The 19,381-nt window shown below is 41.5% G+C and overlaps 1 protein-coding gene across 8 annotated transcripts in view; it reads left to right on the top strand.

Moving 5' to 3' along the window:
* FAM13A (family with sequence similarity 13 member A) overlaps positions 1-19,381 on the top strand; it is a 132,231-nt gene that overhangs the window by 84,175 nt on the left and 28,675 nt on the right. For 5 of the 8 annotated variants that reach the window (XM_069855644.1, XM_069855645.1, XM_069855650.1 and 2 more), the window contains 5 exons: positions 6,994-7,038; positions 8,562-8,741; positions 11,573-11,759; positions 14,581-14,657; positions 15,302-15,344. In XM_069855644.1, the coding sequence (XP_069711745.1) occupies positions 6,994-7,038; positions 8,562-8,741; positions 11,573-11,759; positions 14,581-14,657; positions 15,302-15,344 (532 nt within the window). The remainder of the gene's footprint in view (positions 1-6,993; positions 7,039-8,561; positions 8,742-11,572; positions 11,760-14,580; positions 14,658-15,301; positions 15,345-19,381) is intronic. The other 3 variants (XM_069855647.1, XM_069855646.1, XM_069855648.1) reach the window with 3 other exon arrangements.

The following is a 19,381-nucleotide window of genomic DNA, read 5'->3' on the forward strand; positions in this document are numbered from 1 at the left end:
TGGCAACAGCAATTCCCAGTAAGCACACCTGTACTTAACGTGTGCAATAAGTTCTTAGAAGACAGGGAATCTGCCGATGTGCTTCATGCTGATGTGCATGCTTTACGTTTGACATTAGTCATGTAGATGGTTTCAGAGGAGTTTCCTGAAGATTACATCATGAGATAAACCAGAGTGATATTACGGGGCGGGGGGGGAAAGCTTTGTACTATGGAGCTTCCTTGTAACATGCAGAGTATTAAGGTGAAATTGGGATAAGAGCTGATGTCACAAGCAATGCCAAAAATTGTATTAGATACCCGTGAGCACAGGGCAAGGCTTTGGACAGTTTTAATCCTTCTCTTCTTGGAAGCTTTTTACTTCTCTTGCATTTCTAGTGTCCTGTTGGCAGTATTCAGCACAGCTGTTTCTCTTTTTTAACAGTTGTCATCTGAGACAACTCTTTTCATATAGTAAAAATTTATGTAAGTCAGGTGTTCTTAGCCTGGAGAATACTGGGTAGAATGTTTTACTCTATTTGTTCTCAGGTCAATTTACTGAAGAAACTGAAAAAAATCTTGTTGTAGATTTCACACCTGCTCAGAAATTTGCTTGGCCACCTTCCCACTGGATGCTTCCTCCTTGGTGGGACATGTCATAAGAGCTCCTGAGGCCCACAGGAGTGCCGGGCCCTTTTACATGTTATGATTACGTTGTGATGCATGTTGATCACAGAATCACTAGGTTGGAAGAGACCTACAGGATCATCAAATCCAACCATTCCTATCAATCACTAAACCATGCTTCTCAGCACCTCATCCGCCTGTCTTTCAAACACCTCCAAGGAAGGTGACTCAACCACCTTCCTGGGCGGCCTGTTCCAGTGCCCAGTGACCCTTTCCATGAACCTCCCCTGGCAGAGCTTGAAGCCATTCCCTCTTGTCTTGTCCCCTGTCTCTTGGGAGAAGAGGCCAGCTCCCTTCTCTCTACAACCTCCTTTCAGGTAGTTGTAGAGAGCAGTGAGGTCTCCCCTCAACCTCCTCTTCTCCAGGCTAAACAACCCCAGCTCCCTCAGCTGCTCCTCCATGTAAGACTTGTTCTCCAGCCCCCTCACCAGCTTTGTTGCTCTTCTCTGGACTCACTCCAGAGCCTCAACATCCTTCTTGTGGTGAGGGGCCCAGAACTGAACACAGGATTCAAGGAGCAGTCTCACCAATGCTGAGTACAGAGGGAGAATAACCTCCCTGGACCTGCTGGTCTCGCTGTTTCTGGTACAAGCCAAGATGCCATTGGCCTTCTTGGCCACCTGGGCACACTGCTGGCTCATGTTCAGTTGCTGTCAACAAACACCCTCAGGTCCCTCTCCTCCAGGCAGCTTTCTAGCCAGACTTCTCCTAGTCTGTAGCTGCACAGGGTTGGTGTGCCCCAAGTGTGGGACCTGGCACTTGGCCTTGTTAAACCTCATGCCATTGGTCTCAGCCCAGCGGTCCAGCCTGTTCAGATCCCTTTGCAGAGCCTCCCTACCCTCCAGCAGATCAACACTTCCACCCAGCTTAGTGTCATCCGCAGACTTGCTAAGGGAGCACTCGATGCCTTCATCCAGGTCATTGATAAAGACATTGAACAGGGCTGGACCCAGCACTGAGCCCTGGGGAACCCCACTTGTCACTGGCCTCCAGCTGGATTTGACGCCATTTCCCACCACTCTCTGGGCTCGGCCATCCAACCAGTTTTCCACCCAGGAGAGTGTGTGCCTGTCCAGGCCAGAGGCTGACAGAGTCTTAAGCAGAATGCTGTGAGAAACTGTGTCAAAGGCTTTACTGAAGTCCGGGAAGATACATCCACAGCCTTTCCCTCATCCAGCAGCCAAGTCACTTTGTCATAGAACCCATGTTGACTGGGCCTGATCACCCTGTTCCTCTTGCATGTGCTTCATGATAGCACTCAAGATCATCTGTTCCATGACTTTTCCTGGCACTGAGGTCAGACTGACAGGCCTGTAGTTCCCTGGACCCTTCTTGTAGGTGTGCACAACAACATGATGCCCTGTGTCACATTAGCACTGGCAGAAAATAGACACCAGGATGCTGGATACACCTGTTCGCAGTGTCCAGCTAGTGTGCACATCTGAGGCTCCCAGGGGAGCATTTCCCTTCACTGGAGAGGAACCTATGCAGACACAGCCATCCAAAATCACCAAACTAAATTGGATGATGTGTGTGAATCCCCTTCAGGGTTGTCTCTGCTCCAAGCAGTAGGTGTCAGTGTGCACTTGTCATACTGGGTGATCCTAGTGCTGCTGAAAAACAGTGGGAATCCTGAAAAAAGCAAAACACTTGCTTTTAGTGAGGTTCAATATCCACACAGTAAGAAGGTAATGTCAAATATAATGTACTGCATTTAAAGGAGGGATAACTGGATGTGAGCTTGTGAATGTGCTGAGAAAAACATTGGAAGTGTGTGCTGTGTGATGGGACAACCCAGTAATTAAAAGCACATCTCTCTATTTTTAAACTCTATTGTTTTCATGTTTTGTACGCAGACACAGTCCTTCACTTTGGGATATGTGTCAAATGAGTACTGCCTTAAAATAGATCCCATGTGAGTCTGTGGTGTTGCATGTCACATTGTGTAGCAATTGCGCAGAGTAAGCAGTGTTTAGACCATATAACCACCTATGAAAAAGGAATTTCCTAGGTCACACGTTGGAATAATGTATTTTTGAGAAGACTTCAGAAATTTCCCATCTGAAATGTCATAGCCATTTTAACATCCTCGACTTTGCTGGAAAGGCAAAATGGCAAAAAGTTTTTGCCTTTGTTAAGGCTTTCGTACTGTTGTCAACAAAACAAAACCAATAAAATAGCTTTGTTTCCTCAATGAAACAGATGGATTGTAAAATAAATTTCAGCAATGAGCATCCTTAGTTCCAGATAGCTTATGATTTAGGCCATTAATTATGATCAAGAATTAATTAACTGACTTCAGAGAAGAAAACCTAATCTGGGAAAATAATATGCCCATAAGTCAGTTTGATCTGGTTGATGTTTTTACTTTGCTGTTTGAATACCTGGATGCTAACAGATTTTGCTCAGTAGTGTCTCAAATGAAAAAACAGGAGAGGAAGTTTGGTATCCCTCTCACTTATTTGCCTGCTATAACCAGGGGCCCAAGACAGACCAGAGTGCAGGTGGCGCGTGAGACAACTCTCTCTCTGGTGCACACCTTTAAGCCTATAGAGTTCTAACTGGGTGGGGGGTAGGCAGGGGAGATTTAATGTACTTAAAGCCAACAGAAAACACCACCCTCCTGTTCTTAAGGATGAAACAGAATTTGAGAAGAGGCCATGCAGTAAGAGTTTACCTTACATTTGAAGCAAGATATCTGGAGCTGATGGGGCACTTCTGAAAGTGAGCAAAAGACTCATATGAACAAGTTGGACAACACTAGGAAGTGCTACGGGTCAGACTTTTGAAAAGGAAAAGCGTGAGAGTCATAAGAAGCCAGTTCAAAAATTTGTAGTACTTAAAACAGCTGTATGCCTTGATGCAGGTTTTGTGGCTGACTTTCTGAAAGTAAAACTTCCCAGCATTTGGAAGTTCTTCTGCTGCTTCCTATTGCCCAAGGATAACCTTTAATTTCTATCACAAGTTGCTATTCTCAGCATGCTTTGCAGCAACTGCATAATTTAATAAAGATAATCTAGTTGTGGAGATAATTGCCCGTACATATTAGTGAAATGGAGCAGACATGAGGAGAAAATAATTAACCAAAGCAGAACATGAGTTCCCATTGTCCAGATAATTTACTGAGCAAAGCAACCCTTCCAAGGCAGCTGCCTGCATAGACGTTTGTCAAGAGGGCTGTTCTGGGCTCGCCTCACCTGCTCCATGAAGTGTAAATCCAATGACAGAGGCACTTCTGCCACCCAAGAAGTTTGGAAAACCCTGCAGGATGCCACTCGGTTGCCTGATCGCTCTTCTAAGCTGTGAAATCTTTACAGGGCTGTGCCTTCCCTGAGTTTGCTAACACAACCAAGCACCTCCCACTCCCTCCCAGGGCAGGCTGGTATCCTAAAGCAGCTGCCGAACTCTGTGCCCCACACTGTTCCTTTATGGACGTGAACTTCATTGAAGTAAAAAAAAAAAAGGTTGGTCTAGAGTAAATCAAGCAATTTAGCAAGGTGTTTAAGTTAAGTTTCAAAATTAAATAGGAAGGAAAGCTACCAACTGTGGAATTAAAAGAAATGTAGTGTATCTGGAAAAAATCTGTTTAAAATCTCTGTCTTATTGAGAAGGGCTAATAAGAGAGAATTAAAAAATGCCAGGGCTAAGAATAAAGTTATATGCAGTATACAAGGAAGCCGTATTTAGAGGGGAAATAAAATAAAATCAGAATGTCAGAGCTTCATTTTGTAGTCACCCCCTCAGCTGGTAGATGGCTGTGTATGTGTTTCTTTGTTATTTTCAGTAGTTTGAAAATCACTCTATTGATATGACAGAATCTGTGTCATCTGAGTAAGTCTTTTATAGACCTACTGGTCTAGACCACAAAGTAACTGTTACACACATGTGTGTCCTTGTGAATTGTTAATGAACTTAAAACCGAATTGGTGTTAGCAAAGCACACAGTTCACTGATAATTAGACAACTACAGAATGTATTGGGGGAGAGAATTAAAAAATCTTTTGCTTTTTTCTTAGATATTTTGGCAGCTTTATCTTTTGCTTCTTCTTTTCACTGCTTTTTACATAAAAAAGCCTGTATGATGTGAGTGGTTTGTAGAGAGTAACTCTTGGCCTTAAGGACCTCAGATGAAGTTAACAGCATGTCATCTTACTCACATGCGGTATCTAGCCTTTCACTAAGTTTGCGTGAAACAAAAGTTTGCATTTTTGCACAGTATTGATCTGTTGGAAATAAAAGGAAGAGCTATTTTCCTGAGATTTTTCTGTCCTGTATGACGAGTAGATACACCTACATCCTAGAGATCTTGTAAAAAGTAAAAATAAAAAAACTTAGAATCCAAACAACTCTATCTCCATCTCCATTACCACTTTTCTGACATGAAAACAGAGGAAAGGTGTGACATGAAAGGTACCACTGCTGAGTATGGATTATATGTAAATGTTATAGAGAATTGATGCAGTATTAATTCACTCCTGCTCTGGTAGCCTGCACAGGAATTGTATCTTACACTGTGGTTTAGTCTGCCACGCTAGCATCTTACTTGCTAATCCATAACCCATGGAAGGCCTTAAAATCTAATTTTGTGCTGGGAAGAGGTCAAATGGTTTATTTAAGTGAATAGGAAAGCAAGTAGGGTGCTTGAAATGTGCACTTCAAATTGCAAAGCCATTCAGTCATTGGTAGTCGAGATGTTACGTGTAGGAAGAAAGGGATCTTGCAATTTTTTTTTTTGTATATGCAGATTACGTGTCTGGAATAATAAATACGATAATACTTCTTTGTATGTCTTCTGTTCATGAAATCATCTGAATGGCATGGCTGCGCAGGTGCTGTGCCAGTGATGTGGGATATAGTGGCAAATCTGTGACTGCTTTCATGCTGTGCCACCACTCCAGGGACACGTGCCTGGGCTGGAGATGAGCACTGAGTGAAGCCAGGACTAGAAGGGATGTGTGTGTGGTTGGGGTTCACTGCTTTACCCACACTAAGGTGAATGTGGTGGCTCAGCCTGGAAAAGCTGAAGCTTATTATGAATCTGATATGCAGCTGGGAGCTTGTGGGATTGGTACTTCACTACAGGAGTTAATCTGTTTTGTTGGTTTTGTTAAACTGGCTGTAGTGGCCCCTCATTTACCCTTCTCTTCCTCTGTCGCCTGCCTTCCACCACAAGTGGCACTCAAACCACAAAGTCACGAAGCAAAGCCACCGAGCGCCTCTCAGTTGAGAGCGCTGTAGCATCTTAGCTCGCACACAATCTGTATGGTTAAATGCAAAATATTTGAGGGGAGCAGAGAGGAAGCCTTTGGTTAGTTAAGGGAAGTCAGCTGTTGTTGATTCTTCTGCTTTGAAACTGTTTGGGAGAAAGTGGTAAAGACTGAAAAAAATAATGGATTGTTTTGGCAGGAAGCACATCTTGCATCCAGCCTGTCTCGTACCTTGGCCACCCAGTGCCATTTTGTAGAGATATATCAACTGATCATACAACTAATTCCTCTTCTGATACAGGGATAAATCCCAATGAATCCCCTAGGACTGTGACTTAGTTGAGGTAAAGAAGATCCACAGGAGTGATGAATAGGCAAAAAGTGTCACCTTATCAGCAGAGCCGAGTCAGCAGGAGGAAAAAGGGCCAGGACAGGACTCTGGCCAGGCTGAATCTGGCCATGTGCAGGGGGAGGAAAGCGGCGACAGCTGTGCGAGGTGGCATGTCAGCTTGTTCCACAGGCTATAAACAGCAAGCAGTGACACCTACAATCGTGTCAGCTCTTGCTGAGCCTGAAAACAGATTGATGGAAAAGAGAAAGAAGAAACCATACACTTTTATTTTCAAAAATGTGAAGCAAAGAACATGAATACCAAAGAGCAGCAGGACGGAAACTGTGCAAAGACTATATTTCGTCTTTGTCCTGTCAGTATTTAAAGATTTTTATATTAAGTCCCCTTTCACAGTGTATACATTTTCTAGTTGGCCTCAAAAGGCAAGGACTTCCATGATCAGACTGAAACAACCTGCAGCAAAAGAAACCTCAGAAGAAAGTAAAAAGATGTGCTGTGTGCTGAAGTTGAAGTACATTCCGTTAGACCTTGGCCTACAGCAAGAGAATGACATGGAAACTAATTCTTGAGGATATTTGCATTGTGCAAATGCTCCACATCACCATGGGAGAGGAAATGTTTTATGGGGAAGGCTTGTGGCATGCACATGCAATTGTTATTGAGACAACTCAGTCCTTTAAATCTTACTGCTGCAAAGAGCAAGAGTTTTAAGACTTTATTGTGATAATTAGATCTAACTTTCTCCTTTTTTTTTTTTTCTTTTACACAGTGCCCACGTATCACAAGTCAATAGTAATATTCCTGCTACAGGAGAGTAAGTGTCTCTTTTACAATTTTCTGGCCACTTGTTTGTATATTGGAGCTTTTTAGAGGATATTTCTCTTTAAGGTTTGTTCTTACAAAAACAAAAAAGACAGTGTTTCCCAAACCAAAGCATCTGCAATGATAATAAATCACTTCCTCCTGAAAAACTCTCAGGCACTTGCGATGCCTGAGATGTTTTGCTTAGGCAGAATTGCATCTTTAGAGAAACCATTTGCACTGTGTCATCCTCTTGCTCTTGTTTGCACCCTATTGCGTCTCAGCAGAGGATGGGGCTATGGACTCCCAACCATAACTGGGAGCAGCAGAACTAACGAGTAGGCTCCCTCGCTGGAGCTGGAAATTCCCAATGGCTGATGGGTTTGCAGAAATAATTATTGTCAACGCATGAAACGTAGACATGCTTGCCAAGTTAAACCATGCGGGTTTTTGCAGTTGCTAAGATCTTTTGACTTTTGGGGGAACTGTAGTCTTAGCAGACTTGCAACTATAGCAGCTTAGCAATGACATTTGTAAATTCTTTAGGGAAGTCAGCCCAGGCACAGGTTCCAATACTCATAGTCACTCAGCTGAAAATTGACCAGCAAATCCTGCAAATAACTTTTTTTAATTATGGGAAAAGCACTAGAGACTATATATGGATTTTTTTATGGGCATGTTTGAAAAACTCGTTCTTCAGCACACTACTTAAAGCATTATAAGAGACAGGGATGAGGCAGGGATGTACAAAAATATGTTTCCAAATGGTCTTTTCACACAAAAAAAAAATTTAGATTTTGCCCGTAAAGAATCCCTCTGATAAGGAAGGAAATATTACGAAAATTGTCAGTGCCAAAATGAAGATTTGGTTGCTTTGAAAGTTCAAGTAGTAGTTCATGTCCTCTTACTGCTGGTTGGTGTGATGCTGATCTCACACCAGTGTAAGTCAGGGGTGCCTGTGGGTACATTCATGGCACAAGAACAGTGAGAACAACATGAACTCAGAACCAAACCTGTGCCTCGTCACCATGTTAAGTCCATGAGGAGTTTGTAGTGAGGTACTGTTTGCACATTCTCATCCCTCTGTGAGACAGCAGTGAATCACCTTATTACAGATGATCCATTGCTTTACTGAGCTCATATTGCACAAGACACTTGACTGGTGTCAGCATGGCTGGCTATCGAATACAATTTTGTCAAGGCAAAGACTGTTAAAGTGGAGAGTGGAACTTAGGCACCAGTGTCTGTAGCTGCAGTAAGTAAAACCAGCCATTTTACTGATGGTTCAGTCATCCCTAGAAATAAAAAAGAGCAAGATGAATTGGGAAGGCTCAGCTCTTCTGGGGGACCTGAATGTCAGGGTCCGAAGGTTTTGGCTTACCTTTTTGCAAATATCACAGCCCTAAGAAAGACATTTTATGCTGCCTTGCCATGAAAATAAAACAAACCTCAGATACCCTTGCTTTATTTATTGTTGCAGAGAGGGAGCTCCACAGACTCTTTGAGCTCAATTGACCTTATTTTTCGGCTTGACAGGTATTTAGAGAAGACAATCCGCTCAGCCGTGGAGCAGCATCTCTTTGATGTTCATGGCTCAAGCGGCCAGAGTTCAGAGGACTCTGAATCGGGAACATCTTCAGCCTTTTCTAATGTGTCTGCCAGGCAGAGGAGGCGACACCACAAAGAACAGGAGGAAGCCCGGAGAAACAGAGACATGTACGAGCCTAATTTCTTTGTTTTGGAACATATATTTGCTTAAGTGTACCCTAGTCATGTCCTCTTATCAAGGCAATGCTTAGTTCTGTTATGAAATGCACTGGCCCAGAGTTGAAAGTGCAGAGCAGACTGCAGTGCCCGTGCAGAGCTCCATTGCATCAAGTAGAACTGGGAAATGTAGACTTTATTTAGAGGTCATGAAGTGGGGCAAAGCATGATAACAATCCATTAGTTCTATGCAGTAGAGTTCTTGGTTACAACATTTGGAATTGTTCAATTACAGCATTTGTTGCTTTAGTGGAAATCCCCAAGCAGCTGACTCCATTGCCTGTACTTTCTTTAGATAAAAACATTGAGTTTTGTTGCTTTTCTGAATTTAGAATGTCTTAAAAAATGACAGAAAGTCCTCCTTTTTTTTTATGTGGAGGGACAGTGTATGTTCAGGTTTATTGAGGAGCCCTGGGAGATTGTCTGAAAGTTGAAAGTCATCCTTTCGATTAAGTTGAATTTAAGAACTTTTATTTACCCTGTTATACAATGCTTAAAGATGATTTAGTGGTGAATTTCATTAGATGTCTGTCAGAGAGTAGAAATAACAATACCTATTTTTCCTTTCATACTCCTCTACTTGTGCCATATATTGTGTGGTACAAATCTATTACCACCACAGCCTTAACAAACACTTGCCCAAGGCATAGCTGTCTTTGAGGAGCAGTAACTACAGATTTTTCAAGACCATGATTGAACCAGTGCTTACACATAACGTCTAGTTTTAACAGAACGCTAGTTCTTGTAAAGAATATGTATACTTGACTGTAGTATTGGATTGCAGGATTTTAAGTTAAATTCTGAAATACATACTAGTGTCATCTTTTCCTAGGTGCTGAATTCCCCAAATCCTATTGGATCAGTACCTTTTTATACAAAGCTACTTTTATGCAAGTGCATAACCAGCAGTACGCCGTGTTAATATTGCAGCCATGCTATTTCCCTAATGATGTCAATGCCACTTTTGTAAAAAAATCCATAGTTCCAAAAATAAAAATCACAACTGAAAAAATGTTGTGAAAGTGGGCTGGGAAAGTAGCTATTTGCAAGTCATTGAAGTGTATGGTGACAGTTCTGAAGTAGTTTTTCTTGTTTAGTAGCCCTACTGACTGGCTTCTCAGGTAAGTAGGTCAGAGACTGGCTGGCGTACGTGTTTGGAAGCATATAGTACTACGGGGCTTTTTTTCAACGTTGTATGGTAGACCTGCCGTTAGACAGGGTTGACAAAGTTGTTCAGGTTCAGACCATAAAACCAGAGCCAAGGATTTAAAGCACGTGGGAAGTTTTGAATGCTGGCTAGGATTCAAATTGTTTTCCCTGGTTCACTTTGGTCAGGCTGCTGGAACTCCTTTGGGTGAATTATCAAAATTTGGGAATTCTTTTCAGAAGTTGTTTCTGCTGTTTTTTTGGTTGTCAGTGACTTCATCTCCTTGCCTTCTGGTGGATCACAAGAGGATTTGTAATGTCACAAGATGGGACTTCAGCTAGAAAGAGTGCATATCGCAGAACACATACAGGAACTCCTACGCTTTGCAGGCTACATGGTCTACGGGCTATGGATACATAATTGGTCTGCTCAGGGGGTTGTAGAAAATTCCACAAGGGCAAATGTGTTATCTTAGAAGTTTAATCATGGGCATGTAATACCTCTTTGTATCTCTCTCACCAAGAGACCTAGAGAATCATCATCTAGAAAATCGCTGAAACTTTCTGGGTTTGTTTTTGATCTGAATCCTTTCTTGTGCTGTTACTGTCCAGATGCTAGAGAGTAACTGGTTTCTTGTCGCACTAGTGCAAGTCCAGGGAGATTCTCCTGCTGTTTTTGAAAGCAGGCCTTGGAGTCACACAGCACTGTATAACGCAGATGCACATACAACAATTAGCAAACATTCCAGTTTCAATGTCAAGTGTAAGCAGCCTGCCATTAGTCTCTGGCAGGATTGGATGGTGAAAAATGAGATGCATTGTGTTTCTCCTGTTCCCATAATGTAGTGAAGTGTCATGTATGTGCATCTCCATTATAGCACAAAGTAGAGGGAAGACTGCATGCTGAAAGACGTAGCAGGCTAATTGTGCAAGGCTAGATAAACCATATGCCAGGCTTCTGGAAAACATGCAGGAACCCTGCTAGCCTGGAGAGTACCAGCTAGCGCATAACGTGTTGACTTAAAGCTAGCTGTCCCATTCATTTCCCAACAAAGCAGAACACTCCACTATCCTAGCAGTTGCGTTTCCATTCAGAGATGCATCCCCTTTTCTGTTTTGTGTAATTCTCAAATAGGAATCAAGCATTTGACTAAAGCACCACAGTCCTGCTCTTGCATTTGAGAATATGAGTCAGAGGGGCAATTATGTGGTGTCATGCACCAAAGGAGATCCTTCAACCACAGCTGTGAATCACTTTTCTAAATTAAAAGCACGTATCTCAAAGGAAAATATGCTGCATATTCTCTATAAAAATACTGCAGACAGTCAGGAGCTAGTCCAGCTTCCATGTGAAGTCAATGGGATTCTCTACATTGGCTTTAGTCAGAAGTAGATTAAGTCCCAAATGTTAATTCTCACTGCTTTCTCACCTGAGGTGTATACACCTGACTTTAGCATTTAGCATTGCACAGTGTGTTTGCTGCAGTAGGAAAAACCAGAGATACTGGTTTTGTAGGGCGTAGGAGATGTTGCTGGAAAGGCACCAGTCAGCATGGTGCATTTCTCTATTGCTACCATGAAGTAGCGGGAGAGTGTTTTAAATAACCTCTTGTTGTAATGTCCCTTTTCTTTTTTAGGGAAGTCGTCAACAAAGAAAATATTCCCTCTGGATTCAGCAATCTTGAAGACTGTATTCTAGGTGTTCAGGAAGTAGAAAAATTACAAGACAACAGCTCCGGATATCTTAGTGAAAGGAATAAGCCAAAACGGCAGAAATCCAGCACCAAGCTTTCAGAGCTCAATGATAACCAGGACAGCCCTGTGGTAAGCCAGCATGCTGTACTATTTGATGCATGGTACCGGGTGGGGGAAAAGTCTTTTTTTAAATTTCAGTGTACGTCTGTTTCCCTTGGGTAGCCATTCTTTACAAGCCATGTTTCTGCTGTGATTCTCTTACTCTGTCCGTAGTCATTTGCTTTTCCCACAACTTACTGCTTTTTTGTTCTGAATTCAGGGAAGCACTGTGGAAAGAGAAAAAGGAAGCAAGTCTTTTTCCCAGTCTTTCAAAAGTCTTGCAAAGAGATTGGAAGCTCAGGTGTAGGTGCATATGTTAGATCAAGTTTATTTTTATATTCCTGCTATGTTCTGAAACACTAGATTGCAAGTGACTTCTTGATAATGAGATGTTTTATGTGTTTTCCCTAAAGTCTGTGTGTTACTGTGGTGTTTGCAACTTGCAAACCGCTTTGTAGTGTGTTGTTCCTAAAAGAAGATCCCTCTATAGCTACCTTTGACCGAGCAGGTAGATGACACTGATAGAACATCCTAAAAATCTGTATTACTGTAGCATTTGCCCAGCATGTTCTTGTGCAATCTTCGTAGTAGAAAACAGCTTGCCAAATTCTACAAGCTGTAGAATAAAACTGATGCACCTTCCTTCCCTGTACTGGTAGGGAGACCAGACACTGGTTATTCTGTCAGCAGTTAAGAAACTACTGTGCTTCAATGCAGGGTCTGCTTACAGTGGTGGAAGTGCTACGCAGCCCAGTGCCTGGCACCAGGCATACATTACATAGTTACTAGTAATAGTGGAAGCTGTGTGGAAAGACTGTCCTTCTGAGCTATAGGGCATTTCCTTCAGTTTTACTTTATTAAGTTGTAGAGCCTGCTGTGAGTTCATTCTTAACATGACATTGTGTTAGGACTCATCTCATTTAGGTCACAGAATTGCAGTGATCTGATGCTCTTACCCTGCACAGAGATTTTGGAAAGAGGCAGATTTTACTTTACTTTGTAATAAAAAGAAGGCAAGATGCCAAAAATTGTAGGCTGTACTTACATTTGTTGCTCAATATCAGTAACCTACTCACGTGATACTTCATGAAAGAGCGCAGCACAATCCACACATTCTCACTTCGCATCTTTGCTTGTAGGAATGGACTTAAGATAGGCAAAGGTCAGGTGCTTAAACTTTTTCTGTACCTCTTCTCTGTTCCTGTGGAGTGTAAAGTAGTTTAAATGTAAATGAGAATTTGACTCGGGATCTGGGACAAAAGTATCCACTTTTGCTGTGGACCTGAAAACATCCCTTAAATCCTAAAATGTGCCCAGAAGAAATGTCCTCAAACTTACTTGTGTCCACTGGACTTTGCCCAGCCCCTTATTTTTGGATCTCTTGAGGGGCAAAGGCTGAAAGGCAAATAAAATGGACTAAACTTGCAGAAAAAGCAGGTCAACCAAGATGACCATCAGTGTTCTTGCTTGCTTTGCTAAAGGTGGTGTCGCAGTGGGACTGTCAACTGGGAGTATAGTTATGAAACAGCCTGCAGAGAACATGGTGCTGCTTTTTTTTTTGAAGAGCAAAGACTGCTTTTTAAGTTTTCATGTGTGTTATTTCATACTTGCATTTCAGATACCACCAGCAGGATGTGTGGTGGCTTAGCTTTCTTTTGGCTGCATCTTTACCCTTCAAATAATAACTCAGATTAAACTACCAACTTGGAGTATCAAGGGATATAACCTGTACCTTAGCATTTACCTTCATCACGTAAACAAGTTTGTGATGTATCTTCTTAGACACTGTTTTTTGAGCCTTCCTGCTTTTCAAACCCTGAAAGGGTATGTAGGACAGTGTGGAACCTTTCCGCTTAGCTGTCTAATTGCATCTGACTCAAAAGTGTAAGTCAGCAGTAGAAAACCTGTCAGTTCCACTTATTCTCCCAAGCAAACCAACCATGAAGCATTAAAAGCTTGTAGCTGCATTTCAGAGATGTGGTAGCCAGGTACCAGTAGGACTTGAAGTATCACATTAAGCAAGGCTGAAATGACTGAGCTATGTCACCTTATGGGGCTGCAGGTGTACCAGGTGAGAGAAGGCTGTGACTGCGCCAAGGAAACCGGGGCTAGGGCAAGAACCTCACTCCAGTCTGCTGACTGACTTCCTCCTGTTTAAGAGGGACTCCCAATAAAAATAGGTTAGAAAGCCTCCTGGGCATGTGCCTGAAGTGGCAACATGGCTTGTCTTCACAATACTTTCTCAAGCTCTTAGAGGACAACAGCTTTAATATTCCTAAGCCAAAGACAAATTTCAGAACAAGTTATCCTAACCAGTTGAATGTCTTCCCTGCATTCATATTAGCACCATTTAACATTACCTCTATGTATATCGTAGTCTCTTTGCATTCTTCTGCCTGTTTAAGAAGAAACTAGGGAAGGGTTTGGCTGAGAAGGGGGTGTATTTTCTAAGATGAGCATAATGAGTCCTGCTGAGAAGATGCTGCGGAATTTGGTACCTACTCTTACAGGACTTGTACGCAGCACAGAATTGCTTTCAAGCTCATCTTGTCTGTCTGTCGGTAAAATGGGAACTGGCGGGGTACCATGCAGATTATCCGGTTAGGCATTTTGAGGTCATCTGATGAAAGAAATGAAGCAGTAAGCAGTTGTTGGGTTTTTTCTTTTCCAGGTTACGGGCAATAAAGTGTGGGGTTTGTTTTGTTATAAACGTGCAGCAGGCAGTAGTCTGATTGTTGTCTTGTTTCTAGAAGTCTTGTTGGATATTTTTATATTTGATCTGTTTAATGGCCTGCAGGTTGCATCTGTTTCTCTTACGTATCTCACTGCTTTAATATTTACTCTCTTACAGAGTATGGAAAGCTTTAGCTCATCCAGGCCTATAGACAGAACTGGACCTGATGACATGGAAATTTTATCTGAAGAAAGGTGATTTTTTTTTTTTTTGAGATATGTATGTTTTATTTCCCCTGTGGTTTTGGTACAGCCCAAGAGGTCTATCACAGGCTGAGAGTGACATTTAGTAATGCTGTAGAACAGCATTACCCAGCCCCATACGCCACCAAGACTCTTCTCTCAGCCTGTTAGTAATGGCACTGAAGATCCTGATGGTGGAGGCTTGAAAAGAAGTTAGCTGTGAAACACCTGAAGCAGCACACTCCATGCAGGGAACAACATAGTCTGCCTCCTTTGGCCTCTGGATTGGAAATCCAGCCCTTTTCATTGTGCTTTGCTCTTCTGCGAGAGCTGTATTCTGCTTGCCTGAAATGAATATTTCTCTCCACAGTTATGTTTGTTGGGAGAGTTCTAAGGATTTGGATTAAGGGCACTGGAATTAAATGATGTTATATTTTTCACAAATAGCTCTGAGAGGAAGCAAAAGGCATAGTGTAGCAGCCTGAACTGCTGCAGCCCAGTGTGCTGCCATTTACTGAATATATTAGCAAGTGTGCAGCGATAGCAAGAATCTAAAAGAAGAATCTGTGTGCGCACAAAGTCCTGCTTGCTTTTGTTACAACACAAGTCTGGTTTTGTATTTGTAATATGTTGGTTTGTTTTTTGTTCTTTTGTAGCAAAGAAAGTGAAAACGATGAGGTTTTTTTCGGGCAGTCTCAGGTTGGTATTTTTGTGGGCTCTAAAGGGGCTTTTTATTGAGTAGAAACAAGTGGTTAGACATATAGTTCTGTGAAATTTGATTCTCCAAGAGAAATTGAGTTAGCATTTGGTTTTTCTTTCCCTTCCCTCTGTTTTTTATTTACATAATTTAGGGAGCCTCTCAACTCCTGAGGAGTCTGAAAGCAGCTGCTTCAGTGCCTTCGATCCCTCCTTGCCAAAAAGGGAAGCGTCACTGAAGTCAGCACTTTGGTTTAAGTGACGCTAAGTTCCCTTATTAATCATGGCGAACAGGGTGTGTGACTGGTTATCTCCTAGGGTAGTAAGATTAGCTTGTCTTTCTTGATTTCTCTAAAATTATTTTGGCCTTCTATTTATGATTTCCCAATGCAGCCTGTTGCCTTTGAACATAAGTACTTGTCTGCGATCATTTGTCTCAGAAAATTGGATCATCTCCTGCTTCACTCTGAGAAGGTGGTCGGGGTGGATGTCAGGAGGCTAAATGTGGCATTAATGGCAAAGGTTCTTCTTCAACTTCCCATGTCTGGCCAACACCTACCTCGTGCATTCGCTTTATGGTGTTTTGCATCTGTTGAGCAAAGCAAAGATTGTGGTTGAGTGAACACTTTAACAGTCACTGGTACTTCGGGGTTTGCTTGAAACATCTCTAGGCAGCTAAGCATTTAAAATACCTGGGAGAGTTATCTGAGGCACCTCCCCCCTCAGTTGTGCACCCATTTTAGAGGAGCACAGTAAAATACCATCAGACAGTATCTGATGTCTCTGGCATTCTAGTGTTAAGTGAGGGCTGACAATATTTTTAAAGTAGCCTCCTCTTGTGTTTGTTTTATTGTTTTGTTGGGTTTGGTTTGGTTTTTTTAATAAAAGCCATTATGCGTTTATTGCCTTTGAAGCACTTCATTTCTGGTAGGTGTAACTTCCATTTAGCAGGAAAGGTAGAAGAGATTATTTGCTAACAGCTGGGCTCCGACCAGCTATGTTGTAGCTGGAGTTGTTCATGGGATGCTGAAATATGTAACCTTTGCAAGGGGTGGTCAGTGCTGCCTTTGACTTTGCTTACGTGGCGTTGCTTGTTTGCTCCCAAATGGTCACTAATTCTCAATGGTCCTGCACTTGCTCATGAGCTGTTGAGTTTTCCAGAGCGTAGATTTTGCAATACCTTGTTCATCATATGCATCTTGCATGTAGAGAAAGGGCTGTCAACTGCCATGCCACACAAAGCTCCTGTTAAGCTTTTAAATTAGTCTGGGGGTTGTATATTTGCATATGAAATCATAATCTTAAAATAAACTTCTCCTTAGGAAGAGTTTTAAGATTTTGAATTTTAACTGCAGGAGAAGACACAACCTAAACCCAGAGATTGTATTATATAGGAATTACAAGGTCAAGAAAATGTTACATTCCTGCAGGGTAGTTTTACATTCCTTGTCCCTTGTAAGCCTTTTCCGTAGGGAAGCACGGAGACATTCTTTTTGTAACAAACAACTCATTGAGAATGAGGAAGGGACAGAGACTTTGATACTCTTCTTCCTCACCCTTACTGTCTTCAATAAGAACATATTAGGAAAGGTGTTTAGAATTTGCTGTAGCTGCTGGTTGTGCAGAGCCAGATGTTCATGAGGCAGTAAAAATACCTTGAAATGCATATCCTGAATGAATTTTCAGTGCTTGTGTAGCCTTCATAATCTGCCCTTGGAAGTAGCTAAGCTCCAGGACATAGACTGTGATTTGAAAAACACAGGTTTCTAGTACCCAGGTTTTGATACAGGAAGGGTGTTTTAAGATTCACACCAACACTGCAACATGTGTAGAGAAGAGGTTGGCACAATTCAGGAGGAAGGTAGACGAATGACTGCGTTCTTGCATCAGATTTTATTATTAAGAGGTGCTCATGGATGCTTCCTGCTTGTGATTGTAAAGGATGATGAGATATGGAGCAGGCAAGCCTTCTAAATAAAATTTATTTGAATCCACATGTAATTGAACATCATAAAACTTCCTCATCAGAATTCAAAGATCTTTCTTTTGGCATTTATTCATAGCTCATAGAGCTACTCTTTATGCTGAATCTCCTTTGGAGCAGGGAAAATGAAAGCAGCTGACTTATCCCAAGTTACTTAGATGTGTATTTACTTGTAGCTGCAAAATATGGCTGCAGAAGCAGTTTCTAAAAAGCAGAACTCAGGTGTGTACTTTTAAGACTTTTTTTTTTTTTTTGATCATTAGTGTAATATCCGCAGCACACTGGCTGCCAGCTGCTGCAAAGACCATCAACTTGCTGCCCCTTTGGTTTGTAAGAAGTTGTGGCACATCCCTACCTAAAGCACAATAATTCTCCCTTACTTGATTTTTGTCCTGGAGCTTGGCATCTGGTGGCATCAGGAAAGCAAATAGGAAAATAAGTGTTGGGAATATTGAATTATCCACTAGTCTATGGATTTCAAGTGTTAATACAAAGAAGGTTTTACATCTGCTTTCTTGTGTCTCCTGGGTTTGTACCACCATTGTTCTTCAGAACACCTAATGATTTATTCATTGTATTAGAGTCTACATCAGTGAGCAAGGAAAGGAGAAACTGGCTGCAGGCACAGCACAGGCTTGTTGTTTAAACAGTTTTTAAATATTTGCAGAAACTGAAGTGACTTTAGAAGGAAGAAGACATTTATGTGATCTTTATAACATATCCATAATGGAAATGTTTACCCATCTGGGAAGTGCTGTTATATCTTTTAAGAGTCTTCATAAGTCAGGAGATTGTGCAACATTCATAGGAAGACATTTAACTCTGTAATTGTTATCAGTCATGGTGAAGAGATGGTATTTACAGTTTGCTCCCTTTGAAATTGTTAAAATCTAGATAAGTTCCTCTCTTCACGCTGCTTCATGTTATTAAAAATAAGTCTGATTTTTAAAGTTATTGCTTTATTTCTTTCAGTCTTGGAAAACTGTGCTGGCAGTTTAAATGCAGTTTATCAACTGGTACAGTTTGTTCCTTAGGAAATGTAAAAGACTGTCTGTTTCTGGCCAATGACCAATTTTTCTGTTTGTAACATACACTGATTATTTCGAGCCTGGCAAGAAATTTGTTACCAGACCTTAAAGAAATATTTAAGTCTTCCCAACCTGGAAGCAGCTTAAAGGATATTGAATGTGAATTAGCATTTTTCCATGTACAGCTCTCACAATAGTAATCACATTTGTAATCAGATTTAGTATCAAGCTGTACGAGTTATTAGTGCTTGGGAGACTGTCATTTAGTGTTTCCTTTTGTTAGAATGCTTCAAAAAGGCAATTTATTGAAATAGAAAGGAAATACAAACATGCAATGCAGGATATTCTTTACAAAAAAAAAAAAAAGAAAAAACACCACACACACATTAGCTTTATGCAGCTGAAAAAAAGTAAATGTGCTTTAGTGGCATGTACTAAGGGTATTGATTTAGTGGAGTTTGACCACATATCTGGATTTGCAAGTAAAATACATCCAAATGTACCAGTTATTTTCTTTAGGCCCGTTTTCTTCACACATCAGCATATGCAGGTTGCTAACTAAATTATCAAAATACCTGCAGAGGGAAAAATCTGCGTGTTGACTACCGGCTAGACTGTATTTGAGATAATTATGCCTAAGCTGTTCTTATGAAGATCAAATAATTTATGTAGTAATGTAGTGCTGCCTATTCAGATAGCTCTGTGTTTATTTGGGGCTTTGTACATCTCACAGTATATGTTTCTGTTCACTCTGTACACTTCCTACTGCCCTCTGCAATGCATTACAGCTGATTTATTTTAGAGTGACAAAACTGCTTGTATCATCAAGCACTATTACAGACAGGCACACTGCATCTGGATTGTGGGGATGGCAGTGATTTCTGCATAAATGCATACGATGCATGATATGTGCAAGGGTGAAGAGTGGTGAGACAAACAGCAGTTGCTTCTAGATAGCGCTAAAGGATGAATCATTTACTTGACAGCATTCTGCCTTTTTTTTTTATTTCTTAAGTCATTGGATGCTT

The sequence above is a fragment of the Phaenicophaeus curvirostris genome, chromosome 4 (assembly GCF_032191515.1).
Source record: "Phaenicophaeus curvirostris isolate KB17595 chromosome 4, BPBGC_Pcur_1.0, whole genome shotgun sequence".
NCBI lineage: Eukaryota > Metazoa > Chordata > Aves > Cuculiformes > Cuculidae > Phaenicophaeus > Phaenicophaeus curvirostris.